Below are 17,318 nucleotides of genomic sequence, written 5' to 3'. Positions count from 1 at the left end.
CTGTGTGACGTCGCGGCAATGATGCCTTCTGCTTCAAATCGTGCTGATGCACGCACACACACACAAATATTTCTATATTTGGGATTCGGGGGGGCTTCCCAGGGCCAGCGTAGCGAAAAGAAACGCTGACATTCGGCCCCTGTGGTCAACAATCCCTCGTCCGGGCCGGGCCGGGCCGGGCCGGGCCTTTCTCTCCCCAAATCCCTGCGGACGCGGCGTCAGGAGGGACAGAGCGGAATGCCGAAATGCTTTGAATGATGGTGTGGAATGTTAAAAAGAAGTGTGTGGGGGTGAAAGGCGGGTGGGGGGTCTCCTGGCTGGCCTAAGATCTGGTATGCGTGACTGAACAAGAGGAGAGGGGAAAAATCCCCCCCCCCCTCGCCAAAACCTGCCTTTCTAACTTCCAAGCACACACACACAATGGCTGGTGACCCTGTGTGTGTGTGTGCGTGCGTGTGTGTGCGCGTGTGCGTGTGTGTGTGTGTGCGTGTGTGTGTGTGTCGCACACTCCAGATTTCATGTCTGAAATTACACACTGTACTCAGCTGCCATCCCAATAAATATTATGCTAATAATAGTGTTTCATTAAAAAAAAAAAAAAAAAGGAAAAAAAAGTGACTGTCGCCATTAGAGTGCCTCGTGTTCATTAATTACAAAAAGGCAATGCGGCTAAATCAAGGCATCCATTTTGAGTGTGCTCATAAATAATAAAACAACACAACAGATTTTTTTTCCTCTCCTCAGCCCCTCGGAATGAAAGGCAAGGCAAGAGTGCTCGGATGGCGATGATGATGATGATGATGATGACGAAGATGATGATGATGATGACGAAGGTGGGGGGCGATGTGCTTCATAATAGGACGGCAACATAAATATGCTAATCCTCGCCAACGTGCAGAAAGGGAGTCAATGAAATCAACACAAAAAGGCGCTTTGGCTTCATTATATAAATATCTTTAATTGTTTTTGCTTGTAAGAATATAAAACAATTTAGGTTTGGGATTTTGCATGTTCTGTTATTCTTAAACATTTTTTTTACAAACAATATACAGCACATCTTTTTCTTTTTTTTCTTCTTCAGCTGTTTCAGCAGGACGCACATCCGTTATGTTCTTTTATCAAGCAGGTCATTGCATTACAACAAAACGCACACAAACACACACATTGCTGGTGCGTGTGTACGTGTGTCAAAAAACCAACAAAACAACAACAACAACAACAGAGAGAGAGCGAGCGAGAGAGAGAGAGAGAGAGAGACGTGGCCCGAGCTCGTAACCCGAGAAGCGGAGAGCGCAAGAAAAATAATCGATTGCTCCTTATTCCAAGCATGTCTCCGAATGGGCTCGGGGTATTTTTATCCGGGGGAGGGATGGAGAGAATGAAGAGGAGGGTGAGAGAGAGAGAGAGAGAGAGAGAGAGAGAACATTCTCCTTGAAAAAAAAAAACCAAACATGGAACCCTGATTCGTTTCGATCGATTAAAGAGGGTATAAAGATATCTAAATCACTTCAATTTGAAGCAACATTCACTGACGTTTGTCCTCAGCAGCTTTAACCCCCCCCCCCCCCCCAACAACCCCCCCATCTCCACCTTTCTAAGGAAATACCTGAAGCTTCATGTGTGTGTCAACTTTTTGCGTGACATGACGAGGCGCATGTTTTGATTCGAAAAGGACAAACGGCGCACACACCAAGCGCGCTTTAGCTTGCATAATGCATCGGCGGGATGATCGTAGATCGCGAATCGTCTTTTTGGTGGGGAAACAGTCGCGAGGGGAAGACGGGGCGACACGGGGTCCCTCTCTAGGCACGTTTGCTCCCATTTTCTGCTTTTCCTTCCTTCTGGCGGGAAAAACAAGCACAATACGAGGTAGCCGAATGTTTTTTTTTTATTATTATTATTTTCAGGCTGTGGCGGGACCGCGAAAAAAAGAAAAAAAAAAAAGAGTAGACGCCTCGCTCCAAGCAGGCGCAGTTTGGGGCGAATGTATGAAATTGCATCTGTAACATGAAAACTCAATATGGTTAACACTTCCTGCCCTGCCCGTCGGTCCGTCCGTCCGTCCGTGCGTCCGTCCGGCCCCCTCGCCATCACCTGACCTTCTCGCTCTCCGTCATCTGCCAGAGTCCCAAGTTGAGCACTTTAAGGCAGGGCAGCTGCGTGATCCTCTCCAGCCCCCTCTTGGTGATCTTGGTACATCCGTACAGGTCGATGCCCGCCAGCTGGGTCAGGTGGTCGGCGATGAGCTCCAGCCCCTTGTCGGTGATGCGCACGCACTGGCCGATGTTGAGCGTCCGCAGCTCGTGCATCTGCCGCACCATGCGGTTGATGCCGTCGTCCGAGATGTGGCACGAGCACAGCGACAGCGACTTGAGCCGGTACAAACCCTGCGCGATGTACGCCAGCGTCTGGTCGCCGATCTTGTCGCAGAAGGACACGTCCAGGCCCGACAGGCGCAGCGTGCCCATGGCCAGGTGCATGGCGCCCGCGTCGCTGATGTTGTCGCAGGAGCGCAGGTTGAGGCTCCACAGGGACGCCATGTGCGAGAGGTGGATCATGCCGGCGTCCGAGATGCCGCCGCAGAAGCTCAGGTTGAGCACCCGCAGCTCGGCCAGCCCCTTGGAGATGTGCTTGAGCGACAGGTCCGTCAGCTTCTGGCAGTCCTGCAGGGTCAGGTGCTCCAGGCTCAGGCAGCCCTCGGCGGCGCTGCGGGTCATGCCGGCCAGGTGGCCGATGCCCACGTCCGAGACGTGGCGGCAGGACCTCAGGTTGAGGCTCTTGAGGCGGTGGAGGCCCCACGCGATGAGCAGCAGCCCCGTGTTGGTGATGTTGCTGCAGCCGCCCAGCTCCAGCACCTCCAGGTTCTTCAGGTACTGGGCGATGCGGCCCAGGCTGGAGTCGGTGATCTGCTTGCACAGGCTCAGGTTCAGCACCCTCAGCGACGGGATCTCCTGCACAAACGCGTGGCCCAGCCCGTTGTCCGTCAGGTTGTAGCAGCCCGAGAGGTTGAGCGACTCGATGTTGGGCATCCCCTGGATCACGTAGCTCAGGCTGCGGCGCAGCGACAGGATCTGGACCCTCCGGATGCCCCGGGCCAAAAGGCTGGGGAAGAGCGAGGGGTTGGCCCGCCGGAGGTGCAGCTTGGCCTCCACCCCCCGCCACACCGACTTGTGGTACGACGCGTCCCTCCACGCCAAGCACACTTGGGCCACCCTGCCTTTGTCCCTCACGTCCAAATAGCTGAAAATCATGGCCAAAATTTCCGGGAAGAGGCACGAAATGTGCGTCTCCATTGTTTTTCAAAACCCAGGCATATAAGAATTAATTCTCCAACACTCCCGCGGCTGAGAAAAAAAAAAAGAAATCCCTTCTCTTTCAATTACAAAAAGTAGCAACGGTCCCAGTGGTCGGTTGTCGCCCCCCCCCCTCCTCCCCTCCCCTCCCTAACAAAAAAAAAAGAAAAAAAAAAGCCCAGACTTTTCTTTTGGGTTCTTTTCCTCACACTCAAAGTGTGCGCAGTCGATCCAACTCTTGAGCCGCTTGTGCTGGCGCAGTCGCGTTTGGAAAGAAAGCGAAGCAAAAGAGCCCAAAAAAGCGTTTATTCCTTGCCTGCCTCCGCCAAAAAAAAAAAGAGGAGAAGAGGGGGCGAAAGGAAGAAGAAGGAGGAGGCGGAGGAGAGGAGGAAACGGCGTCAAACCTTCCTCTCTCTCTCTCGCTCTCTCTCTCTCGCTCTCTCTCTCTCTCTCTCTCTCTCTCTCTCTCTCTCTCTCTCTCTTTCCTTCTCGTTCGCTGTCGTTCTCTTTCCTTCCTCCCTCACGCGGCGCTTCTTCTTCTTCTTCTTCCCCCTTCTTCTTGTCTTGTCGCCGCAAAAAGGCGTCCACTCTCGGCCCGGCGCGGATCCAGACGGTCGTACATTTCAGAAGCGGCAAGTCGAAGTGAGAGCGACGCGAGCGACTCCGACTACTTGTTCCATGGCGACGGCGAAGAAAGACTCCCAAAGTCCGGAGGACGATTGTGCGAAGGGGAAAAAGCGAGGGGCGTCCCTGCACTCCGAGCCTTTGTCTGCTCTTTTCAAACCGACTTGGCAGGGACTCCGGCAATCTGCCCGCGAGGGAGGGGGGCGACCCACTTGCCGATATTCGTTCGACGTGTTTAAAACTTCGCTTTTCGCTCCTTCGCGACAACTCTTTGGTGTATATGTGCCATCGTGACATAAAGTAACTCGCAAGTCGACGCGTTATAAGCAAAACGAAGCGCAATGAGCTGCTTTTTCCGCGCTGGTGCTCCCCCCTCCGTGTCAGGCAGTTGGTTTGTCCCGCCTCAGCTGGAACGGTGCGAACAGTTTCCCTTGGAAACCAACTTCTTACAATTCAGTTCACTCTGGGCTTTAACCCTTTAAGCGGACCACACAGGAAACAGGAAAGTCAACTGGAGAAGTCTATTCACTTTTCTTACTTGGCTGACACCTTTTGTGTTTCGGTTTAAGTCTTTCTTTTTTTGCTGCTGAGGGTTGAAATCCTCCTCCAAAACAAGAAGAGAATACAGTTCAGTCCTGTCTGCATACATTGAATAACTGACAGAAACTGTTTAAAAAAAAAATGGAGTGGACACAATCAGACTCTTGAACCACTATTTGTCAATCTTGATTGAAATCAACTAAAATACTAAGAAATTCGACGGTTTGAATTGTTTGTCTGTGGCTGTTTTGGACTAACGAGCAAGAAGGCAATGCAGGAGAATTTCCATAACTGAATATTGGCCTTAAATATTATAATAGTGTTTTTTTTTTTATTATCATTTTACACATTCAATTTGTATTTATGTACAGCATAAACAGTCAACGAATGGCTAAAATGCAGGATGGAATGCCGAGTTACTGCCGTAGCCTGCTTGCCGCTTCTCACTGGATTGCGTTTCACGTTTGCGACTTTTTAAATATGTTTCATACAAATCTTCGCTGTAATGACGTTACTGCTGCGTCAGCCCTTTCTCGCGAAATATGCCGCGTGCAATCGCAGTCCGCAAAAACAAAAGACGACAGACATCCTGGCTTGCAATACGCTTTTTGCCGCTATAACTCATTTGAATATCAGAATATCGTGGAAAGAAAAAACGAGCCCAACTTTGAGCCGCATTTAAGTGAGAAAACTGCTAAGGTTGCACTTTTTTCGGCAGTTGGCAAAACTATTCGCGTTGCCCTTTCCTGATACGTGAAGACGAGCGAAACTTTGCGTCCGTTTATTTGGGTTCCTTCTGTGCGGAAATGAAACTCGCAGTGAAACATCAAAGTTTGACTGAGAATTGTGTCCTTAAGTGACTGACTGAGGCAATAAATTAATCCCTGAAGTGTAAAAAAAAAAAAAAAAAAACTCATGTGTCTTTTATTAAGGCCCGATATAATCACTTTGAAGCGGTTTGTCATCTGGCTTTTGCTTCAGTTATGACATTCATTATTAATTCAGGATTTATTTATTTATTTATTTATTTATTTATTTGACTTGCTGTAGTCCAACTTTCCTCCCCCATTGCAAGGGGCCCCTCTCTCACCCACTCGTGTAACCTCAGAGCGCGTGCGCGTGCGCGTGTTATCTCCATGCGTGTGCGTGTGCATAGCCTATTCATTCAAAGGAACATATGTCTGTGCCTATGCTTGCATCTGCCCCACTGCGTGCGTGCGTGCGTGCGTGCGCATGTGCGTGTGCGTGTGTGTGTGTGTGAGATAATATGACAGGGGAGCCGTTTGCTGAAGCCAGTGGAGTGTGGCCGAGTGCTTGAGGAGAGCAGGCGAGGGGGAGGAAGAGCTGATGGGAAACATAGAAATAAGACCGAAATAGAGAACAGGGATCAGGTGAGGATTAAAACGGGTGCGGCAAAATGTGGGCTTTGGAGGAGTTTTTATGCTTTTTAAACATGAATTCATGTCATATTTTCCATTACAAAATGATTTGTAGAAATCTAATAGAAGCATTTTATTCATTATTGAATGTCGGGGTTTACATTTTAGAATATCAGAATTAGCTTTTGTACATGGCAGTGCTACATGCAAAAATGCCATGTTTCGATATTTTTAAGGAGATTTTGAGAAAAAAAAAAGTCATGGAAGCCCCCAAAAAATAAAATCATAAACAAAATATGGTAATACAAATGCACACATTTAATCAATGCAGCTATCACTCTGTAAACTTCAGTTGCCATTAAATTGAATTTAAAAGAAAGTTTAATTCATGGGAATTTCTCAAATATGTGGAAAAAAATTTGCCCATTTGTAGCCCATCATTTAATTCTTAAGAAACCAGCATGCACAAGGGAAAACAACCAATCAGAGAGGGAGAAGGTGTGGCTGATGTGGTTATTTGTTATGCACACGTGAGACCTCTCTCAGGGAAAAAAAAAAACCTCCGGAAAATGAAATAATGTCCATTCCATGTTTGTCAACTGTTTAGCAAACAAAGAGACTTAATGCAGCTTAGATGATATCGAAGCAACATGAAATGTGCAATTTGACTTTTATCACTTCTTTTTTTAATTTTTTTATTGTATGATCCCAAAAAATACAACTTTGGCCTGATAACATTTTGTGATGTACCTTTTGTCGTAACGCTCTATCTTGCTAACGTAGCAGCTCTAGCTAACGTCAAATGATGTCACCTTTTGATATTTATGTTTAGAAAAAAAATACTGTTAGTCCGGGACGCTGTGGGACGAATTTGAATACGTTGTATTAAACAAGATGGATGACTGGTTAGCACGTCCACCTCCCAGAGGTCACGAGAATTGTTTTTTTTTCTAAACACAATTATTTGTCGCTATATTCAAGCAAGTGTGACTAATATAAACGTCCTTCAACCTTTTATCCCACGCGCGTCATCAAGGGCAAAAACGACGCAATCCCTCGTGGTGGCCGACGCCGACAGCACGTCCTTGCTACACCTGGACACGCCGTCCGTTGTATATGTGTCATGCATTTTCAAAGCGCACGCTCGTGATGTGAATACTGAGCCTCGCGGCGGCGGCGGCGGCGCAAACGTTTTGACTGACAGCGCGAGCGCCGACATGTTAGCATACTAAGTTTTCAGAGTTTCCTCGGCAAAGACCAAAGCGGGTTTGCCGGCGTGGTCATAAACTACGGCGGGATTAGCCTCACCCTTGGGTTCGCTCCAATTAGACGCCGCGACTGATCATTTCCTGTGCAGCAAGCCGTGTACTCAAATGTGATATTTGTGAGGCCCGAAGGGGAAGAGAAAAGCAGCCACGGTGGGATTGAGGGTGGTTTGGTGGCACGGAAAATGTTTGTCTTGTGCAAAATAAAATGATGAACATCTTTGCATTTTTCTATTGAATTCAAATTTTTATTTCACTCTTTAAAATAAAAAAATGAAAGAGGCCAGAAAGAAGTCAAACATTGGATCTGCATAAACACACAAAAATGGCAAACGAATCTGAAAGCAGCTGAAGATGTTAGCATGATTTGTCGCGTTTTATTGACGTTGTTGCAATATCTGGATCCGATCCAGATTCAACTCGGTTTACAGCATCTCAGCGAAATCCTCGTATCTCCAAAATGACTACTTTTCAGGTCATAAAAAATCGTACACCGCCATAAACACACCGCGACCCCGACATCATGTTCAATCGCTAATTTAATGCATCCCAAAATATTTCACTAATTTGTCTGTACACATCAAAGTCTGCAATCACGCAGACGCGTTTCCTAATAACCGCGACTGCAATAAATACAACGACGAACAATGTCAACGAATCTGCCTGCAAATGTACCGTCATGGCTGCCGCTTCCTTCTGCACTGAAACTTCAAAGCCATCTATTTTTCCCGAAACAGGCTTAATCGAAGCATCTAACTATTTTTACTTATTATTGTCTTATTATTGTAAAAAAAATTGAGGTGATATAATACTGCATGGCTTCCACAGAGTTCATCAAGCTATTTTCAACAATTTGTTCATAAAAACAACAAACAATATCGGGATTTGGGACAGAAATGCTCCTTGGTGGAGGTAAAGGGGGAGGAGCAAGGACGTGAAAACACAGAGGAACAAGAAAAGCTACAGGCTCACTGTTGAGCAGCGAGTACTGATCCTCTGCATGACCTGCTGCTTGCGCGTGCGTGTGTGTGCGCGCGTGCGTGCGTTGGCCTGCTGGGCTCATGCTCGCACTCACACTGCGCGAGAGAGAAGGAGAAATAAGCAGGGATGGGAGGAAGAGGAGTATTTTTAGTGGGGAGGGGGAAGCAGTCACGTGATGTGTGTGCGTGTGCGTGTGTGTGTGTGTGGCACCTCCCCAAAGTGTGACACGTCGCGTCATGCGAGCGTGTAAAGTGCTGATGTATGCGCGGCGCGATACATGTGCGATCCAACGTGTTGATGATTGAGGGGGAGGGTCGTCGGCAGGATAATTGTTGCTGGTTGCCAAGGCGACGCATGCACGTGTCAGCTTGCCAACACCCCCCCCCCCCTGAAAGCTGACACCTACCTGGGTGGATTTTTCCGCGTCTGTGCCACACACACACGCGCGCACACGCACCCGCACAGCAGCAGTGTTGATATGAAAGTGAAAGCAGACAGTGACATTGATGCGCCCAAACTTTGTGTGTGTGTGTGTGTGTGTGTTAGTGATAAATCTTTAATGTTGCTTTGAGGTGTTTCCTTGCTTCACCTGCACAGCGCTCACATGTATGGAAGCCAGCAGTAAGGCTGCTTTCAAAGAGCCACGTTCTCATTATTCTTACCTCCTGTTTTGGGCTTTTCAACTCTTTGCTGCCCCCCCCCCCCCATCTCCCTCCCCCCCTCCCGTCCGACGTCTCGTGGAGAAAACACACTAAAGATGTTTCAAGAAGCAAAAGGTGCACCTCAGTCGAGGCCTCTCAGCGATAGCACACGTTCGTCCTTTTCTGTTCCTCCTTGCCAGCAGGGGGCAGTCATGTGTTTTGCCTTTCGACATGGTATTAGCAAGCTAGCCCGTGATGCACTTCGTTTATTAAAAACGGATTGTTTATTATGAACCTTATTAACATGGCTGGGATTCAGGCTGTATTTGTACATTTAATACATAAATAAAAAAACGCTGAATAGTTGTTCATGTCATATCGAATTGGTTGAGAATTTGGGAGAGACGGGCAATCTACATTTATTTTAAAGTCAGTGCTCCGTTATGAGCGATGGAGCAGCCCTGTCCCAAGATGGCCGTCATGTGCTCATGTTTCTTTCTTCATTGTAAATAATGTAAAGAATTAAAGCAATTTTACCAAATGTTGTGTCCTTCTTCGCAGAACACGAAGAATACTGTATATGCCTTTTGAGTATTGTTTTATCGTATGTTTAATATCTGTAGCTTAAAGGCTTACAACTACCGTAATATTAATGCTAGTTGTGATAGCCTGTTTCAACTGCAGGCTAAATAGCAGGTGACAATCTGTTTGTTTGTTTTGGAAATTTAAGACAAAAAAAAATCGGTCAAGGGATGGCTCATGTCTAAAAAAAAAATATATATATATATATATATATATATATAATAATAATAATTGGTAAGTCAAGTTATCCATTTGCCACCCACTAGCTTGCTATTTTAAAAGGGTGAGTTAAAATGTAAAGTTAATGAGGATAAGCGCTGCAGAAAACGGAAAGATTGACGACCACGGACGACTTTATAACCTCCACATATCGACGGTATATTTCTTGTTGTTTTTCTACTCGATATCTTCACGGAAGCCGTCGCCGCAAAGTCAAATTCACGCTTATACAGCTGCCCTCCGCCGCGTTTTGATGCGATATTCCCCAGCAGTGTGAAGCGCGGCATCAATAAGAGGCGAGATGAGACGCTCGCTTGACACTTACTTCATCATAAAGTTCATTTGCTCTCGGCGCAGTCGAGCAACGAGCTGCTCCCCCTTTTCGAGTGCTTTTGCACTCCTTCGCCGCATCTCATCAGACCTGCAACCTGCCGCGTACGCTCTTGTCGTGTTTGCTCCCTCGTTCCATTTACTCATCACGGTTCAAAATATAAATGAATGCGGGTATGTACTTGAAGTACTCGAGTACAGTAAGAAAGTATTTTTACTTCTCATCACCGATGAACGTCTTTCCGCGCACTTCCACTCTCGTCTCGTGACGTCGCCGAGCAGACCGTGTGTGTGCGTGTGTTACTTGAAGTACTCGAGTACAGTAAGAAAGTATTTTTACTTCTCATCACCGATGAACGTCTTTCCGCGCACTTCCACTCTCGTCTCGTGACGTCGCCTCACAGACCGTGTGTGTGTGTGCGTGTGTGCGCGTGTGTGTGTGTTGTTACACGTGCATTGACGACATGCAGGCCTGCTAGGTTTGTGTGTGCGTGTCCTCAACAATGCCTTTGGTTTTTGCCAGCTCTGCAGTCTGACATCGGAGGCTTTTCAGCCCCGCACGCTCGCTCTCACCCTCAGCAGTCAGCATTTTGGCATTTTTTTTCAATGCACTCTGTCATCTGTTGGCATGAAAAGGCTACGTGCCGGTGTGTGTGTGTGTGTGTGTGTACTGTAGGTGTGTGTGTGTGTGTGCTGTAGGTGTGTGTGTGTGTGTGTGTGTGTGTGTGTGTGTGTGTGTGTGTGTGTGTGTGTGTGTGTGTGTGTGTGTGTGTGTGTGCTCATCTGTGTTTGTGGAGAAGACGGTGGGGGGGAAAAAAAAAATCGAGTTTTCACCTTTTACAATTCGTACCAGGCGGATTTTTTTCATATCTCTCCATGCAGGTGTACCTAATAAAGTGTCCGGCAAGTGTAAACTAAAATACACGGCGTGCCGACAAACGGGGAGCGAGGAGAGCAAAGCATGAAGATGAGTCATTTAAACAATCACATAAAAGTCCCAAATTTAGCCGGCGCTCGATTTTATTGAAGTCGCATTCGCGGGAGATTTTCTTGTAATGTTCCACGGAACAAATGCGGCATTTTCAAAGTGGATCTGTTGGGGGGGGGAATCGTTAGGCGGATTTCATCCACCTGCGTCTGCTGCAGGCCCGCGAGACCAGGATTTTACTTCCGCCGACAACTCGAGCCAACGTGTGAATTCTTGATCTTTTCGGAAATACGCGGCGCACGCGTGAAAAGAAAAAGAGCAGTCGAGCGGCGGCGCAGAGAAAGAAAGTGAGAACTCGCGATCTGGCGGCTTCTTTGTGTTATTTGTGTTATCGTCGCCCTTTTTGGAACAAATATCCGACTAAAGAAGTGGCTAATTGGGAACAGCTTGTTCAATTTGGGACCAAAAAGCCGCTTTGGGGTTCAATGGGTAAAATTCAAGGTTAGCTAAGTTATGCTTGGGTATTGTCGGAAGGTGATCCCGCAGGAAATGAATGGGACTCGATACGATTCCCTGCGAAGTGATGGAAATGGTGTGTGTTGGTGTGTGTTATTAATTTCTCCGGGGGAAGGGCTCACGGGGCCGCTGTCGTTTGACCGCCGGAGCGCCGCGGCAACCCGGGGGGGAAATCAGCCAATCTGGCCCCGGCCTCGGAGCCCCCGCTGGGGCTTCCTGCTCGGGGATTGGACCTCTCCCAAGGCTCCAGTCAGGCGCCAAACGAGGCCTGGCGCGTCGCTGACGCTGCCGAGGTGCCAAAAAAAGTGGGCCGGCTCCACCGCGAACCGTTGGCAGGAAGCTGAGCTCAGGGTTGATAGAATTATGTGATCTCTTTTCTTGTCTTCGTCCAGCGTTGGTCACTTCATTAGGTACGCCGTCCCGCGCAATCCAACAGCAACTTACGAAGCAGAATGCTAAGTTAAAAAAAAATAATAATAATAAAAAAAAAAGGTGAGCTGATTTGTGATAAGGAAAATTGCAATAACAACAAAAGTAGAACGTAGACAATCGGCTCCTTCTGGTGTGCGTGGCTTAGCCAGCAGGGAGCAGCACAATGCTGTCATGCCGACACGAACAAAAGAAGAGTTTCACAGCTACTATAAGTGACCCCGCAAGCCGCGTGATTAACCAATTTTCACAGACGTTTAAAGATGCGTGACTCCATTTGTGTCTTCAAATATCCGTTGCTTAAAACATGACATCACCATGGCTAGCAATGCTATTCGTTAGCCTGCCTACGCCATTTTGCATTGTGCGTTAGCATTAAAGTTGTGGGGTGGTTTTTAAATACACAACATGCAGTTCTGTTTTTTAAATATATATATATTTAGGTAAATATGTTGGTTTTGTTTTCCGGCTGCCAAGGTCTCGTTTCCTTCCAGGCGAGGGCACGTCACGTGTTGTTAGCCTTATAGCACAGTTGGCTAACTCACATTTTGAAAGTTCCTTGTGAAATGAGCATAACACAAAACAATTGTACAAACGGGAGGAGTCCAGTTGTCTTAATTCAACCTAACCCAGAAACTCGATCATCCACGATGGTCCTTACCTGATTTTGTCATTTTCAATCAAGAGCGAGTGGCAAAATGGCCGCCCCCCCCAAGATGGACAAAAACGGGTGAATTTTTCTCCTTCATTGAAATTCCACAAACGCAATATTAATCACAATGCTTTTTCTATACTTGTGGGGACACATAGAACATATTATTGTAAATAAACATTTTGGGCGATTGTACTAATATCAGACGTTCATCCAACTGCAGACTCGTTTTTTTCGTCTCTCGTGTTGAACAAGCGGGTGGTCTTGTTTTACATTTTCCCACCGTTTAAGACGAGGGAGGGGGGGGGGGGACTCGCAGCTCGTACATGTGGACCGTGCGAGGAGAGGTCGAGAGACGGACAGATAGAAGAAATAGAAATGTCAGTCTCACTTTCAGAACCGCGGCGGAGAGAGCTAAAAAAAAAAAAGAAGAAAAAAAAGAAAAGAGGTGTGCGCTTTGTAGCAGGAGAAAGAGAAACAGATGGTGAGAGAGAGAGAGAGAGAGAGAGAGAGAGAGATGAAGATGCTGATAGGAGGTGCAGAGAGAAGTGAAGAGAAAGATATATTTAGAGAGGGAGAGAGTTTGAGCCTCCGAGCGAGAGGCATGACTCATCCTCTGCCAGCTGACAGAAGGAAGGATGGATGAAGGAGAGGAGATGAATGGAGGGAAGGTGGGGGGGGAGGAGGAGGAGGAGGAGGAGGGCAGCGTGCGTGATGAGGCAGAGCAACACACAAATGCAAAAAAAGAAAGAAAGGAAACAACACAAAAGCCCAAGGCCGTCTTTTGCGTGCGTGTTCGAAGACGTCAAATAGTGAAGCAAGCGCTCATCCTCGCTGTGGGAAGCTGGAGCCTATCCCAGCTGACTTTGGACGAGAGGCGGGCCGGGGGTACACCCTGGGCTGTTTTGCCGGACAATTGCAGGACGCCGAGAAGCGCTGAAAACCGCAGGCATAACGCAAATGAGCTGAATTAAAGGCACGGGAATACAATATTTATCATATATATACTGAAAACAGTATTTTACAATGGAGGGGGCGGGGGTGGGGGGGGGGGGGGGTCAATGTTGTAGCCTCAACATTGTAGTGACGTCATATTAGTCATTCTTCCCTGAGGATAAAGAATATATGCTTGTGGGTATGATGTTGTCTGTCTACATGTGTTGCTGAACCGTTTGCATTCAAATCTAAATCATACAGAATAAGAAACGTAGACATCTGCAGAGCGAAACACTTCCTGGATGGGACCTCAAATCCACGAAAATCTCCAGGGTCACCGTTTTACAACACTCCCTGACCTTTCACCTCCCGGAGCGGCTTAGAGGGGGGGGGGGGGGGGGTTGGTTTGGTCCCCAAGACCAAGGAAGACATTGGCTGTAAAGAAAAACATTCTCTTTACAACCTGGTCTTCCTTCATTAGCCGTCAGCCATTTTATAGCTTCGGCTTCTCGGGGCAGATGCGTCTGCGAAGGTGCGACTGGACGTTTTCCAAGTGGAAATCATCACGTGAAAGGTTTTTCGGGTCCTTGTCCTCACGGTCAGGTCACGGCGCGTCAACACAATGCTGCAGTGTTGACTGTGTTGCTGCTTTTCAATCCACAGAGGAGCCTTTTCTTTCCTTTTCTTTCTTTTTCTTTCTTTTTTTTCTCTTTTTTTTTTTCACAGCATTGCTCCCTGTTGCATGGCTGTTGCTCACAACCTCCGGGGAGCAGGCCTCTCTCTCTCTCTCTCTCTCTTTCTCTCTCTCTCTCTGTCTCTGTCTCTGTCTCTGTCTCTGTCTCTGTCTCTGTCTCTCTCTCTCTCTCTCTCTCTCTCTCTCTCTCTCTCTCTCTCTGTCTCTGTCTCTGTCTCTGTCTCTGTCTCTCTCTCTCTCTCTCTCTCTCTCTCTGTCTCTGTCTCTCTCTCTCTCTCTCTCTCTCTCTCTGTCTCTGTCTCTGTCTATGTCTCTGTCTCTGTCTCTGTCTCTCTCTCTCTCTCTCCGTCTCTCTCTCTCTCCGTCTCTCTCTCTCTCTGTCTCTGTCTCTCTGTCTCTCTCTCTCTCTCTCTCTCTCTCTCTCTCTCTCTCTCTCTCTCTCTCTCTCTCTCTCTCCCTCTCTCTCCCTCTCTCCTACTACTACTGTTTTTATTTTTTGTATTTCTCTCACATGGCCTAAGTTGCTCTCCGAAGTCCTGACCCTCTCGTCCCCCCCGCCCCCACTCCCTCCCCGCTGTGAAGGGCCGCAGGCAGCGTGGTTCGACTGCGCCCCCTTGTGCATGCAAGGGAGCATTACAGGGCTGTTCTGCATGATCTAAAATGCCTTCAGTGATGCAGCTTGATTTCAAGATTTTTTTTTTTTTTAATGTATGAATGATTCAAAACTAAATATGGTGAGTCATGCATTCAGCCACATTAAATTATTGAAGTCAATGCGCTGGGTTGGGGGGGGGGGGGGGGGTGATATTTAGTGATCGATGCAGAATCCAGGATCATTTCAGTCATCGCTACCAAGCATCAGAGGAGGTTGAAGGACAGCGGAGAAGTGGCAATAAAACAGGCCAAAATGTAGTTGCATTCTACATCAAATGTTAAGATTTAAAACATTTCACTCAAATAGTCGTGGTCATTGCTAAACCTTCAACCATACAGAATTTAACATTTTCTAACATAATTTTGGCTTTTAATTGTGTAACAGGAATCAATAAAACACAATGAACATTTCAACCGGTGGCACAAAAATTATTTTTTTTTTAATTGTTAGAATTTGACCGATTTGTAAATTCAATGTCAGAATGTAATAACCATGTTCCGCCAGGGGGTGGCGATGTTGTCATAGCAACACATGGACATCACAATTTGTGTTTGGTTATGATCATACAAAGTGTGTTGTTGTTTTTTTTTATAAATAAACAAACGGTGGAAAATTGTGTAAGCATCTCTTTTATAGTGAAAACAACACATGACATTAAAAAAAGGAGTTCAGCACTTTTTACTTTTAGGGCTCTGTGTGTGTATGCGTGTTGGTGTGTGGGCGTGGTTATCGCCCATTCTTTTAGCCACATAAGATTACGTAACATTGTGATGGGGGAAAAAAAAAAAAAAAGAAATATATGCGACAAAGTCTGCCAGGGTTTGTTCATATTTGAACACAAAGCCGAATCGACAAATGAAGGCTGGAGCGGGAAAGACGACAAGAGATGATTTCCAAGCCCACAACAGCTTGGAATATTCAAACCTGCGTTCCACTTTGCATCCAATCTCGCACAACCCCAGGTCGTAAAACTGGGAGGGGGGGGGGGGGGTGGTGGCTGGGAATTGGATAGGGATGTGTGGGAGGGGGTTAGTTCAGAGGTGAATAGGGGGTGAGACAGAACAGGGTTCGAGAGAGAGAAGTGGTCGCAAGACGTGGAGCGATCTGTTGTAGTTTGTTTTTTTCTCAGCGAACTTGCGTTATTGCGTCTTCGAATTGGGTCGATCTCTTTTATTTCGGTGCCATTTTGGCGACTGTCCCACTTTTTACGCTTATACTTTTAATGCGTAAAACCACGCACGCACGCACGCACGCACGCCCTCCTTCGATGCTTCGATCTTTTAGTGGCAGCGTTGAGACGCGATTGTGCTGGCTGGATTCTTTTCAAAATTAGAAGCCTGCGGTCGAATCATCATCGCAGTGCGCATGTGTCAACAGCCGAGCTCCTTCCCCGGCACCGGGCGGCGAACCATGGACCGCAAGCCCGCGTGGAGGCGGCAGGGCGGCGGAGTTCGGCACTTGTTCCCGCTGCTGGTCGTCGTCCTCATCGGAACCTCGCAGTTGTTCGTGGTGGACGCCAACTCGTGGTGGTGAGTTGCTCTCTTTTTTTCGATTGGCCTTTTTTTATTGCACTTTTTTTTTTACAGCTCCAATAAATCGTGTTTGAAGACTGGAAACAGGTTTTGAGGTCTGGTCACGTGAGGATTAGCGTCCGAGCATTACGCACGGGTTTTACGCACACTTGCCCCCTTTTTACGTACATTTGGATTTCAAATGACAAACTGTGATTAATAGACATCATGTGAGTGTGTGTTTTGAGGGGGGGGGGGGGGGGGTCGTCAGAACAAATGTGAGAGCTCTGTCACAATATTTACCCTGGGGAGCCCCAAATGGCCCGAGCTGGGGGGGGCTCCTGCCGGGCCCCCATTGGCCCTTCAATTGTCCACAATGTGGTCCCGGGGAAGGGGAATGTGCAGGTGAAGTTCACCTGGCGAACCCGCGAGCCCACCAGCACGATGTCAACGCTGACCCCCCGTGTTTGTTTGCACACAAAATGTTCCAAATGATTTGACACATTTTCAGCTTTTAAAGCGCCATCAATAATCCCGATCGGGCCCCGTCTCAGGTCGATGGCGCTGACCCCCATCCAGAGGCCGGAGATGTACATCATCGGCGCGCAGCCTCTGTGCAGTCAGCTGTCCGGCCTCTCGCAGGTAAACGCCACTCGCCACTCGCCTTCCACGCGCGCTGACATGGAAACGTCTTTCCGATCGCTTTGATTGATTTCGGCCCTTTCAGGGTCAGCGGAAGTTGTGCCAGCTCTACCAGGACCACATGATGTACATCGGAGACGGCGCCAATACGGGCATTAAGGAGTGCCAGTACCAGTTCAGGCAGAGGAGGTGGAACTGCAGCACGGTGGACGACACGTCCGTCTTTGGGCGCGTCATGCAAATCGGTGAGGAAGCCTCGTTGGGGTTTTTTTTTCTTTTCCTTTTCATTTGGACTTGCGATGTTCGCGCTTCTCTTTCTTAGGACCCAAGAATTACGATTCAGGTCTGTTATCCGTTATCGATGCAATGCTTTTGCGTGCACGTCGTGGCGTTATTCGGGGGGGATCGAGAAGTTGAGTTATTCACTTTACCTGCAGATTTAACAATAATGACGTTTTGGAATATTGAATGAAAGTTCTTAAATAAGTGCCGGAGGCTCAA

The 17,318-nt window shown here is 47.6% G+C and overlaps 2 protein-coding genes across 3 annotated transcripts in view; one reads left to right on the top strand and one right to left on the bottom strand.

The window, feature by feature from the left end:
* wnt5b (wingless-type MMTV integration site family, member 5b) overlaps nucleotides 1-17,318 on the top strand; it is a 46,751-nt gene that overhangs the window by 19,394 nt on the left and 10,039 nt on the right. The window contains exons 2-4 of one of the 2 annotated variants that reach the window (XM_086058897.1): nucleotides 16,042-16,193; nucleotides 16,730-16,817; nucleotides 16,903-17,062. In XM_086058897.1, coding sequence (XP_085915023.1) covers nucleotides 16,075-16,193; nucleotides 16,730-16,817; nucleotides 16,903-17,062 — 367 coding nt within the window. In that variant the 5' untranslated portion in view covers nucleotides 16,042-16,074. Of the gene's footprint in view, nucleotides 1-15,723; nucleotides 16,194-16,729; nucleotides 16,818-16,902; nucleotides 17,063-17,318 lie in introns of those variants that run through there. The other variant, XM_086058895.1, reaches the window with a different exon arrangement.
* Nucleotides 1,586-3,420, bottom strand: fbxl14b (F-box and leucine-rich repeat protein 14b). The gene has a single exon (XM_086060323.1). It carries the CDS (start codon nucleotides 3,291-3,293, stop codon nucleotides 2,091-2,093), a length of 1,203 nt encoding a protein of 400 aa, XP_085916449.1. The 5' UTR covers nucleotides 3,294-3,420; the 3' UTR covers nucleotides 1,586-2,090.

Source organism: Leptonotus elevatus, chromosome 17 (genome assembly GCF_054856555.1).
Source record: "Leptonotus elevatus isolate MCC_2025b chromosome 17, RoL_Lele_1.0, whole genome shotgun sequence".
Taxonomy (NCBI): domain Eukaryota; kingdom Metazoa; phylum Chordata; class Actinopteri; order Syngnathiformes; family Syngnathidae; genus Leptonotus; species Leptonotus elevatus.
This window is presented reverse-complemented; position numbering and strand designations above follow the sequence as displayed.

Coding starts and splice junctions, on each gene's coding strand:
- fbxl14b (XM_086060323.1), bottom strand. CDS start 3,293: ATGGAGACGCACATTTCGTGCCTCTTCCCGGAAATTTTGGCCATGATT.